The 13575-nt window shown below is 36.3% G+C and overlaps 1 protein-coding gene across 2 annotated transcripts in view; it reads right to left on the reverse strand.

The window, feature by feature from the left end:
* The window catches only part of camsap1b (calmodulin regulated spectrin-associated protein 1b), a 103614-nt gene that overhangs the window by 29953 nt on the left and 60086 nt on the right, over positions 1-13575 (reverse strand). Inside the window, exons 5-9 of one of the 2 annotated variants that reach the window (XM_072240271.1) lie at positions 5367-5508; positions 4473-4612; positions 2548-2644; positions 2136-2274; positions 1735-1826 (exon numbers count right to left, since the gene is read on the reverse strand). In XM_072240271.1, the coding sequence (XP_072096372.1) occupies positions 1735-1826; positions 2136-2274; positions 2548-2644; positions 4473-4612; positions 5367-5508 (610 nt within the window). Of the gene's footprint in view, positions 1-1734; positions 1827-2108; positions 2275-2547; positions 2645-4472; positions 4613-5366; positions 5509-13575 lie in introns of both variants that reach the window. The other variant, XM_072240270.1, reaches the window with a different exon arrangement.

The raw sequence follows: 13575 nt of genomic DNA on the forward strand, positions 1-13575 counted from the left end.
TAGGCATTGGGCAGACCACACTTTTGACCCCTTTTCCAAGAAAGATTGGAGATGGTTCAGAGAAGGTTCACAAGAATTATTCCAGGAATGAAAGGTTTAACATATGAGGAGTGTTTGATGACTCTGGGCCTATATTCACTGGAGTTTATAAAAATGAGGGGGAATCTCCTTGAAACCTATCAAATATTGAAAGGCCTAGATAGAGTGAATGTTTCCTTTAACAGGTGAATTTAAGACCAGAGGCCACAGCCTCAGAATAAAGTGGATCTATTTAGAACTGAGTATATTTGAGTATATTTAAAGCGGAGTTTGATGCCACGGCTAATTAAGAATCTATCAAAGGTTACAGGAAGCAGCAGGAGAATGGGGTTTAGAGGGATAATTAATCAGCCATGATGGAAAGACAGCGCAGACTCGATGGGCTAAAGAGCCATATTCTGTTCCTATTCTTTATAGTCTTATGGTCTCATATCAGAGTCTGATGTCACAACATTATAATTTGCAATGACAAAGGCAATGATGTTAATATGATTTAAACTTGGCAAACAGTATAAACAGGATTAGTTATTTTCATTATAGATAATTTTAACAGCTCCACAAAGATTTAGTGTCACTATTTGGTGTTTGTTTATGATCTCATACCTATATTCAGGACAATTTAAAAAAAAGCTTTATTCAGGAGCAGGTTGGCATACAAGTCATGGAGCTGGCAGACTTGACCCCAACTCTGCTCACATCTCAGTCTAGATGAAAGCAGAAAAGGCCTCATAGGTTTCAAGATTCTTGGTGAGGGATGATATTTCCCAGTGTCAAGATACTCAAGAGGACCACGTGGGTTGATGCTCATATTTGAATAGTTTATTCAAGGTTCATGCTTAATTAATTGCCACCTGCACAATGTATTGGAGGATGACTGGTCATTCTAGAGCATACCTGGCAAAAATCGACAAGAACACTGGGTAAAAACGAATGAAAAGTAAAATTGAAAATAAAACCAAACACAATCATTTGACAATCTGGATATCTAAATCAAATTCTATATAAAATGTCAAATTATAACTGGTTAAATTAAATCTAAAAATTAGTTAATTTTACATTTGATCATGTTTTACTATGTTCTTTAAAATAATTTTAGGAGAGGAAATTAATAACTTGTGTGCTGGGAGTACTTTTTTTTAAATACATCTTTTAGCTAATCTAACCTGGACCACAATTCCTCGTTCCTGTCATTGCTCACAATCCTTAATCACCTATAGCCCCAACAACCCATCTCAGCTTTCAACACATTTAATGGTTCAGTTTCTACTGTTCTCAGGGATATAGAATTTCACCTTATAAAGAAATATCGCTATTCTAGCAATATAAATAACCAATAACTAAGAAATGATCAAAGTAGCTGACAACTCATTATATCACAAAGTTGTTTTATAACGTCATTAGATTTTTTTTGTTTGTTTTTCAGCTCCAAAGAGCAATATAAAAGGAAGGGCAGTTAAGCAATAATCAGTTGGGATTTAAAGTAACTATTTGAAGCAACTATTTAAAACAACTACATGATTAACAAGCTGATACCACATTAAATAATCCACTAGGTCACCAAGATGCTCCCATTGCATTATTAATGATTTCTTATCATTGCTACACCACTATCATACCCAATCTCTTGCATTTCTAAAATTCTTCTAAATATTCACTAGGACATTTTCCAGTTTGAATGCACTGCAACAGTCTTACCTTGACTATCTTCATAAGGCAAAGAAGACTTGTGTTGCCTCTGTCTTAAAGGCAATAGTGGGTGGGATGGACTGAAGGCAGGGCTTCCTTTGCTGCATGTAAAGGGAAATGAAAAACATCCTTAGCTTTATTTGATAAAAGATACAAAAAGCCTGATTTGATGAGATAATTTAGATGCTTAACTTTTCCATACACTTGATTAGTATTACAAAATTTTACTTCCAATACAATATATAATAAAACTTTAAATACAAACACACCATTAAATTTAACAGAAGCAGCCATCACTCATATGCTTTTAGTTAACACTGTACCCGTGTTGGAAAACAAGCTGCTTCAGGACATGCCAAGATAGAGGACAGAGACAAACTTACACAAACTCTTCAGGATGCAGGCAATACCTGGTTCCAATATCTTGGCTACTCTGTGGTGGAGTTGCTGTCACATCACCATTTGCTGGGCTGACCATAAAGCTCCTTTTTGTTGCATTGGAAATTGGAAGAGGTGGACGCAAGTTCTTTTGTTGTAAGAGGGTTTTAGCTAAAAGAAAGTAGATATTACATATTACTTAGTTGAGAATGTTTTCCTTTGTAATTAAAGTGTAATTATCATGGAGAGGTACTGATATTATGTAGTGTGTTTAGACTTTCAAGAGGTAATATCTTTTAAACATTTTTATCCAGAACAAACAGTTGCAAGAAAATTGTGGCTTGGCCCCAAATTTTGATGGTCAAATTATCAAGCAACTCTAGAAAATGTTAAGACGAACAGTCACATCACATTGATAATTTAGATTCATTCAAAACAACATACCATCTTTGATTTCTTGAACTTCCCTTGGCTGTACAAAGTCAGGTTTCACAACTTCGAACCACCAGAACAACTCAGCAATGAACACCATAACATTAGGCTATAAAGAAAAAACTCATGTTAAGCACACATCTGTTTATTATAATACAGATGAAAAGAACTTGACCAAGCATAAGATAAGCTGATTTAAACAGCTCACACCTGACTCCTCATCTAAGGCAGCTGTAACGCAGGAAGCTACATGACATTCAGTACGTCTGATTAGCAGCCTCTGCAGGACACAATATCCAGACCTCCCATTAAAGATGGCAGGGTAAAATCTCCAGCAGTTATAGACAAAACCACCACAAAGGTTGTGGTTCTCAGAGGGCAATCAACTCAACCCAAAGATTTTACATAATTATGTCTTGGACCCCAACCATCAATGTTTCATCAATTATATTCCATTCATCAAAAAGGCTAGAAATGATCTGTAAGCTATAGGTGACCCCGACCTTCCCCCATCCCCCCGCCCCGCCACCACCACATTAATGTAGTGGAGGGGAATTCTATTACCAGGAAAGGGCATATTGGAATTTTCCATAAAATGAAGCTGTGTCAAAATAATAAAGCAACACACATCAAAGTTGCTGGTGAACGCAGCAGGTCAGGCAGCATCTCTAGTAAGAGGTACAGTCGACATTTCGGGCCGAGACCCTTCATCAGGACTAACTGAAGGAACAGCAACAAAGGGTCTCGGCCCGAAACGTTGACTGTACTTCTTCCTAGAGATGCTGCCTGACCTGCTGTGTTCACCAGCAACTTTGATGTGTTTTGCTTGAACTTCCAGCATTTGCAGAATTCCTCGTGTTTACGTTTTCAAAATAAGAATTTTTATTTTCAATTAGCAGTTTTTTGATGCATTTATTTAGTTGTTCCCTCAATATAAATTCCAAGTATGAAATTCAATCCATTTCTCATATTTTTAGATATTGAGTTGTGAATTCTGTAAGGGTTGATTTCAGTAATTCAAATGGATGCCAACAGTGGGGTGGGGGGGGGGGGTGCCTGCACTCATTTCTCTTTGTAACAAATGGTTCATGACCATGTGAAAAAGAACCTGGAAATTTCATTTACACACTGCCTAATAATGGCAAATAAAACTCACTCTGCACTGATGCAGGGCTTTGAACTAAATGTTAACTATTCCTTTGCCTCCACAGATGATGCCCATGTTATGCCAGCTATTTGCTTTTCATATTGGAATATAGTTTGGGGAAAAAGTGAAAACATTTTCTTTGGCAGAAAAAATAGAAAGCTAGATTGTTATTTAAAGGGAGAGAAACTTAAGAATACAATTGTAAAGACAGGATTGGGTATTCCTGAATGAGAAGCAAAATTACTGGAGAGGTGCAGCTCGTAATGGAAGTGGCCAATGAAATGTTGGACTTCTGGTATAAACTACGGTGGTTTTGCTACAACTGTACCGAATTTTGGAATATAAAAAAAATGGATGTTAATCTTACTGATGAGTGTAAAGAATAATATAGAACTAGAGGCTACAATTTTAAAATAAGGATTTACACATTTAACAAACAAGAGAAAATCTGCAGATGCTGGAAAGCTAAGCAACACGCACAAAGTGCTGGAGGAACTCAGCAGGCCAGGCATTGTCTACGGAAAAGAGTGAACAGTCAACGTTTCGGGCTGAGACCCTTCATCAAGACCCGATGAAGGGTCTTGGCCCAAAATATCAACTGTACTCTTTTCCAAAGATGCTGCCTGGCCTGCTGAGTTCCTCCAGCATTTTATGTGTTTACCTATTTGAGATGGTTACGAGGAGAAACAACTTCCCTCACTGAGTCATGAACTTACACCCTTCATCTCCAGATGTACAATGACTCTTTAAGGAATGCCTTATTAAATAGGGATTCTCAACTAGACCTTACCTTCAGCACTGTAGGGCCATATAGCATATCTTCAAGAGTAAGATAGAAACTTCTGTTCAGGTAATGATTTGAGAAATCTATCAGGAGCTGAATATTGTACAAGCTGTCTGCAATTGAAGTCACTTCCTTCAGGCAAATATCTGCAAAGAAAAGGAAATGACAAAAAGAATCCCATTTAAATTAATGTTCAAATAAACCAGTCTTTAAAGGAATGAATACAAACTTTAAACACAGCGTTTTTGAATTGTACTGTTTTCAACTGTCAATAACCAATTAATTTTCCCCGTACATGATGTATTTTTCAACAAACCCTTGCTGAGAGTAAATAAACAACACAGCTTTAAGTCATTTATTTTGAAACTAGGAGCTCTCATCTGTTATGAGGTACACAGAATTTCAGATTCCACTGTGATCTGTTCTAACATTACCCTCCTCTGCCTCTTGCCACTCCTCCCCCATTTCTGAAATTTTTAATTTTATTAAATACTAATACAATGCCACCTGTATATTTACTAATGATCTTTTTTTGAAATGTGGAAAGGGGATCTCCAGGATTAAGTCAGTATTTTAGGGAGCCTGTGGTGTTGAATAGATAAAAGATGAATGAAGTGAATTACTTGTTCAAGGATTAGATGACCTGAAACAGTTCTTCATTTTTATGCATAGTTCTTTCACTTGATGTTTTTCTATATTTGTTACATTATATTTCTAAAAGTATCAGTTTGAAATAGCTAATGGTATTGAAGAATTTAAATTATTGTTGAAAAAATATTGCATATAATGTATTGCTTAAAATAAACATTTGATATAAACTTGTATGTAAAAACACATCTAATTGTTACACTGGAACAACAGGAAAAGATAAATATAGTGCATAATTTTAGGTACGAATACCTTCTAATTTCATGAGCTCTGGGCAGTAATAGTGAATAACGGCAAGAAGTGAGCAGCCATCACAAGCATCCCTCATTAAATCCTCCATTAAAGGGAAAAATGGTAACTGCTTGCTCAAGGGGTGATCCCGTCGATAACGAACCTAACATAAGAAAACAAAGATTTAAGGGTTTTCTGTGTGTACATGCAAGAAAGAAACAATTGCAATTTATATTTTGAAGTTTTCGACATTGCTCAACCCCAAAACAGTTGGTAAATGCTATTTTCTTCATGACTTCATCACCAAGGATATGAGTCACAAGTTATGGAGAGATATAGCACAATAAAAGCCTTTTCAATCCACCATTTCCTATTTGATGATCAATCACTTTACACTAATCCTATATTAATCCTTATTTTATTCTTCCTATATATTCAGCAACTGCTCCAGATACTACCACTCACCTACACATGAAGGGCAATTTAGTAGCCAATTAACCTACCAATCTGCATGAAATCAAAGCACTGGGGGACCTTGCATAGGTACAGGGGGGATCTGCAAACTCTACACAGTCAGCACCTGGAATCAGGATTGAGCTCAGGTCTCTGCCACTGTCTTCCCTGATGCACCATCATGACCCTAGAATGGTTGGTCACCTGAGACCTTTTCCTCAGCTTTGTTCCCACAAAATACAGTAGACCAGTTTATTTGCTGATGCATTTTAAAATTAGAAGTACATTTTGCAAACACCTCTTTTCTTGAAGTTGCAGAGTTTGTTTGTGTTAATTTTACTTGTAATTTTAATAAATTTAATGAAAAGTTCCTTCTACAGATTAAAATTAATTTATATTAAATTGGAACTAGCAAATCAAGTCTTCTTTTACAACCTAAATTGGGTACTTGTTAGTCCAGACATGATGTATTCAAGCTCCCAAAGATGTGCTAACCATTCTGCACTTGGCACGCATTTAAAATTCCCTTTTTAAAAAAAATAACGGAATGTGAAATCAACCACAAAGAACACCAAAGTGTGAGAAAAAAATAGCATTGTTCTTTCAATAGCTTCAGATTCAAAAAAAGATTTGGCTGCAAGTCTCACTAAATTTTGGACATTACTTAAGCATATAATTCAGTGTTACAGTGAGGCAGACATACCAAGGTTCCCTAACAAAAGGCAAAGTATCGTGTTGTACATTCTTCAGATACCTGTCTGCCATGAAAATTGTTAATTATTATTTTTAAATTGTTTGTTCTTTAACCCAGAGCAGATTGATGTTATGCCTTTTGTTGAAATTTTATTTTAGCAATATCATTAGCCTGAAGCAATAGAATTGTGGAAGATTACTATCAATCTGATATGAATTTAGTCTATTTCACTTAATGAGTTATTTTAAATATTAATCTATCCTGGCTCGATGGATCTCTGGATACTCATCAGTACCAATCTGCTTTACACCCATACTTTAAAGAAAAATACATGAGCTAAGAATTTTAAGAGCCCATTAATGTTAACATACTGTGCAGCATTTTTATGTAGTAACATGAAATTTAGTCTATGGTCACATGTAGTCATAACTGATTCTATAATTAAATACAGCAATCAGATGTGATTAATGCTGCTGATGCCATTGTCAACTTATTAGAGTACATGTATAAACCATGTGAATCAACTGGATATCAAGCTCAGTAAAGTGGCTTGAAAATTCTGTCTCTGAAAACATATGTAGACATTTTACTATAACACCACAGCTTCTGAAAATATTCATGTAAACAGATCCTTATGCATGATGAGCTGTACAAGACTTTACAGATAAATAAATTACTTAATTACTTACATGTACAAATGATAAAAATAAGTTTTAAAGTGCTATATAACATTTTCCCCAGTTTGTTTTGCTTCTCTGATGTAAAACAATTGGTTGTCAATGAAACCTACATTTATTATTTCAAACCTGCTGTGACAAATTACAGCTTCGTTGACTGTAATAGTGAGCTGGTTTAATGAATTTAGAATTTACAAAACTCTAATTGGAATTAATGAAATAGCAGTTCAGAAACAACTGCATTAACCCAGCTCCACAATTATTTTTTCAGAAATTGTACGAAAACGCATTCATCTGACTGTTTAATAAAGCGTTCATTCTGGTTATATATTTACCAGTACTCTATATTAATGAATGCAAAAACTGTAAACTTTCAGTAAAAATAAAGCCAGAAGCTTCGTTTGAAAATATAAAGTACACTGTAATACCTTGAGCATATTCTTCTGGTTCCAATACACAATGAGGTATGGCATGCATCAAAACAGACCAACACAAAGCAGACAGGATGTTGAAAGATGCAAGGCACGCAGAAAATAGTACCCTTGTTTAAGGACAGGAATTGTCAAAAATCCTCATTCTTACTCAGACTTATCCTCATTCTTACTCGCATTTGGTTGATAAATTGAGAAGTGGGCCTTGGGTGCAATTTTAAAGTAAATTAGCAATGGCTGATAGCTAGAGAAGGGTGAAGACCAGTTAGGAAGAATGGAGGAGTGGTCTTGGACATTAACGTTGATTCTCTAACTTCAGGCACACAAATGACTGACATCATTCATAAATGCAGTATATTCACCAGATATACAGTACTTTCCATTTGGAACTTTGCATCAAGTGCCTTTATTTGAAAAGATAACCCAGGAACTGCAGTCAAAAACCACAGCAAATTACAGGTAAATTACTATTTGAAGAAAGCAACCAAATTGAACAACTTTTAGTAAAAGTCTGGTCTGATGGTGTGGTTTGGAATATCTTTGAGGGTTGTTGACAGTCCCTTGGAGTGTCTTGCTGAAATAGTTTCGACATCTACAAAACTGACGAAAAGGACATGGTTGAATAAGAGGATTCCAGTGCACACATATTTGACAATGAAATCAGTAGCATTCAGTGCCTGCATGAGAAAACATACTTGACAAGGAATCTACTGAATATCCTCAAATTCCCAATGCCTCATTTGTAAATCCAATGTTCTCAACAATTAGTTTGAAAATTTATATCAGACTACTAATTTAATAAACCATATTCAAAGCATTAAACCTTAATTTTTTTTTTGAGAGGAACATTGTATTTTTCAAATAATCACTTTTTAAAACCCAGTGATGTTCTCTGGAATAGAGCATTTCAGCAATAAACAACAAACCATCTTCCAACCAAAACAATAAATCTGAGTAATGCATCATGAAACTCATACTGAAATATTGGCTTGGATTCTGTGACAGAAATAACATCGAGGGTAATGGTGTTCATTTAAAATTATTCAGCAACTTCCAGTGACCAGATGGATGTAGTAAAACATGGAAAGGGAAAAAGTGGTGTGCAAGACACCTTGCTCCTTCAGAAGCAGAAAACGTTATCTTGTTAACTGAAACATCACTTAACACAGTAAATGGTATGAAGTTGCTAAAATATTTGAACTCACTGAGAACCAGAGAAAGGAATTTTCCAACAACTTGCATGCTAGCAGTCGAAAGGTTAAAAGTGGTCTGACTTGACAAATTGTAGTGGCTTCTCCCACTCCAGAGATAAGAGCAATAGAAACTTCAGCACAAATACTTTAGGGTCTGGTGCACTTTAGAAGTGAAATTAGTCCTGGCATTATTTCAAGAGTAGAAAGGCTTATCTCTGATAATCAAATTAACTAGTCATTATTACATGGCTGCTTGTGGAAAGTTGGGCACAGCTTTCTACATGACAACTACAATTATACTTGTTAAAAAAGATACATCATTGACTGTACAGTATTTTGTAATGTCCTGAAATGAAAGTGAAAGGTATTAAAAACACAAAATGCAGGCCTTTCCTTCCATTTCAACTATCCACTTTACCAGTATGGTAAATCACTATTGTCAGCTTTTCTAGTGCCAAAAATTAGCTTTTACAAGTGTGCAATGTCACTTTAGCCATTCTTCCTGCATATTTTCAAAATATGAAAATAAAGACCTCTTGCTTTTTAAATATAATTGCCCTTCCTTTATTATTTCTCAAATCGCAACTCATTTGATATTGAATTCAAAACTAACATTCTTTGTGCAGTCAGGAGCACTTATCTGAGCCATGGGATATCTACTGACTAAATTAAATTGTGCAATCTGCTTTAAGGAGGAACTACAGCAGCCTCTTTATTCACAACTGCTCCCACAAAGAGTCATGTGGTCATGATCAATTAATTTGATCATCAGGGATAATCGTGTAGACCATTATTGAAATAATGAGAGATCATTTAACTCACCTGATGCAGACGGAACCTTGGACTGAGATAGCATTTCTAACAGTGCAGCACTCCCTCAGCATTACACAGAGTGTCAGGCTAGCAGGCTACTTAAAGTCTGATTCACTTTATTTCAATGTTTCTAAATGATTAAAATCTCCAAATGAATTTTTTTTGAAGTATCAATGTTAGATGAAAATAAATCAGAGGTTGTTTCATTCAGTTCTTAATCAATGCCTACCAATAGTTCACAATAGGTCCAATTTTTTTCTTAATCAAAAACTGATACAAAACTCAAGCATACATAACCATAGGTAGCTTTTAAACAGAAATTTGATAAGGCTCTCCAACATTCAGTATACCAGAAAATGTTTGTTGTTTATTGCTGCTGTTAAAAGGAGGAATTAATTTTAACTGAAATATAAATAGAAATGTAATGGCTCACTTACAGGCACCAGTTTCCAATACCATTTTGAAGGAGACTGCCCAAAAAGCAGGGAAAGGAGTTAGAATTCAAGGACAGCAAAAGGCAAGGAGCAAAGCTTGTTAGAACACACACAGACCAATATAAAACACTCCAAATTACAAACGTTTGTAGATGGCTAATCCTATTGACTAGCAAACATTATCAACAAGTATTACAAAGTTTATTGCATCAGTGACTTAATTTTTATAGAGAATATTTACAATTGTGATGTACTGGGATGGTGGAATAACTAAAAAAGATAAAGGCAAGGTTCATATTTCTGATTTGACTTTGTATATATATCATTAGTACGCACAGTATGTACTAACTGTTTTAAATAAAGACAATGCAAAACGCTTACAACAACTAAATTAGACCAGAATTCTTAAATGAAATAATAACATTTTGGAAAATGTTTAGAATAGCATTTGATACATGTCCTGTATCCAATTTACATTAACATAGAAAAGAACAGTTTAACAAAATTTCCAAAGTGATGTTTACTGGTAACTATTTCCTTTTTGATTATTGTTATCACATTAACTCAATTAAAAGCAAATACTCATGCAGGTGCAGCAAATAGAGAAAGTTCCCAAAAGTGGCAGCACAATTACATTTATCCAAGCTGTACCATTTTCATTCTAAGCAAACATAGCACTGTTTACAATTATACCTAAATATCAAAAGATATAAAGGCTAATCAAAGTAAAAATAGGCCAGAATCATCTCCTCCATCATCTACATCAAGGGTTCCCAACCTTTTTTGCACTGCGGACCAGCCGACCCAGGGCAGGGGGGTAGGGTTGCCAATGGACAAGAGTAGCAGTCAAATACGTTGTGTTTACCCCGAGAAAGACTACAATGACCATGAAGCCTTGCGCAGGCACCAGTGCGCGTGCGTGTACATGCCGATTTTTTTTTTCCACAAATCATTTTTGGCGATTCTGTTTGGGGGGGCAGTATTAATCATAACTGGAATATAGGTGATAAGTGGCTAATACACTCAATTTCGTTTCTAAAAGGGTTTATCTATCGAATTTAATATTAAACGCACAGCGCATATTTTCCTTGCATGAATATAGTGGTAAGTTAATTATCAGGGGAGGACAGGGGAGCTTGAAGTAAGTGTTGAATGAACTTCAGTAGAAGTGGTAGAGACAGGTTCAATATTATCATTTAAAGAAAAATTGGATAGGTATACGGACAGGAAAGGAATGGAGGGTTATGGGCTGAGTGCAGGTCGGTGGGACTAGGTGAGAGTAGCATTCCGCACGGACTAGAAGGGCAGAGATGGCCTGTTTCTGTGTTGTAATTGTTATATGGTTATATAAGTCACTTAGAAGTCAAAAGCATAACATTTTAAGTAACGTCTGGATATTAAACACAGAGCATAAATGTTCCCCGTATGAACATATAAAATCATTGCAACACACCAATATCGCTGAATCAGTGGGAGCCCTGGGCTTGTTTCCCTGCAACAAGACGGTCCTAACGAGGGGTGATGGGAGACAACGATACTCGAAGGGGGTTCCTTATGTCCAGTCTATTCCTCAATTTAGTTTTCATTACATTCATTGCAGAGATATATTGGAAATGGAAGCAACGTTTTCAGTGCTTTCGTGGCTGTCTCAGGATATTTAACCTTGACTTTGATCCAGAGTGCCAGCAGGGATGTTATGTCAAACATACTTTTCAGCCCACCGTCATTTACAAGCTCGAGGAGTTGATCTCCTTCCCGCGCTGACATGGATGACGCGTGGGTAATGACCTCGCATGCGTTCAAGCTCAACAGTGCATGACAGGGAATGAGGAAAGGTGCAGCTGACTCATATCGCCAAATCATATCGTTTCCTTGCGGCCCGGTAGCACATGCTTTGCGGTCCTGCACCGGTCCACGGCCCAGTGATTGGGGACCGCTGATCTACATAAGCTTCTTGTTTCTTATGTTACAGAGAGAAAGTAAACAGTGCTAAGAGTTGCTCCATGAGGATGAATGGTAAAGTCAGAGGAAGTGCAAAAAACAATCTATTTAAGGAATTTTCACCAGAAAAGTTAGCAACAGAAAGAGAATGCCAATTCTCCTCTCAATTTCACAGGCTTGTCAGTTCATATTCTTTCCATCCGTTAAATATATAGCATATACATACACCAGAACATGACAATGGAATAAATGTCATTTGCTAATATACTTTTTCTTCTAATAAAATATTGCTTTTTCACAAGCGCACAACACGGTCTACAACTGAAAGCAAAATTCTCCTTACAAAAAACATAAGAAAAAGTGGAGAAGAATATAGACGAATGGCAAATGTTTGTCTAAAAACTGACTCAGGTGATGCTGCATTTCACCTCTCCTAGAATGTTGCAATTGCTCAAGAAGAAAGCTATTTGTTTAAAACAAATGAAGTACACAGTTGTGTACATCAGGTAGTCCACAAGAAATAGAAATAACGTTATAAAAAAAATTCAGGACTGTCAAAGCTTACACAACAAAATTGTCATAACTTACTCAGAGAACACTACATCACAGATAAAGGCCATTCAGACCATGTAGTCCATGCTGAACCATTAATCTACCTAGTCACATCTATCTGGACACATCTCATCCATGTACGTATCGAAATTTCTCTTAAATGTTGAAATTGAACCAACATCCACCTCTTCTGTTGGCATTTCATTCCACTCCCCACCCTCAATGAAGTAGCTGCCCCTCATGTTTCCTTAAACAGTTCATCTTTGAGTCTTGGCCCATAATCTCTAGTTCTAGTTTCACACACTATAATTTGCCACTTCTTTTGCTGACTCTGCTTGGCCAAATTTATTTCCTACATTTTCCTTAAACATTTTTAGTTTTCCAAGTTGTTTTTTAACAAAAAGATGACACTGGTTCCAAAGTATTGCCAGCCTGGTGCAATACAGGCTTTATAGATTCTGAGATGCTGATGGAGCTGACAAGGGAACTGCAGACCTTCATACAAATGGAGCAGTAGGTGGGTAGTTTGTGATATAGTGCACTTCTGCTTACTCAGAGCTTCTGTGTGATCACAATACAGTTTTGACATGCTCAATACCATCCAGTCTTCTCCTTAAGCACTTTGAGCGATTACCAATAGTAAGTGGGAATGTTCTGCGTGTAATGTGTAGTAGTCAAGAAAGCTTACATCATGAGATTTGCACTAAGTCTTAAGTCGAAAATCAGATACTCTTTCAACCAAAGACTGCCAGGGAGCATTTGAAGGCTATGTCAAATTTCATCATCGTCTACATCTTCTAACGAATGGCTCCTGAAATATGGGAAGTGCTTTGTGTTTTCCAGGATCTCATCATGAATCATTATCAGAAAGGACTGTGGTACAGCAAAGAGAGAAAGATGGTGGATTTTGTTCTTCAAGATGCTAAATGTAATGTCCTTCCTCTCAATTTCTTCAGTAGGAGAGTGGATAATCTTGAAGCTCAGCCTTAGTGTAAGTAACTGCATGCATCATCTGCAGATTGCAGTTCCACAACCAAGATTC

The sequence above is a fragment of the Mobula birostris genome, chromosome 22 (genome assembly GCF_030028105.1).
Source record: "Mobula birostris isolate sMobBir1 chromosome 22, sMobBir1.hap1, whole genome shotgun sequence".
Taxonomy (NCBI): domain Eukaryota; kingdom Metazoa; phylum Chordata; class Chondrichthyes; order Myliobatiformes; family Myliobatidae; genus Mobula; species Mobula birostris.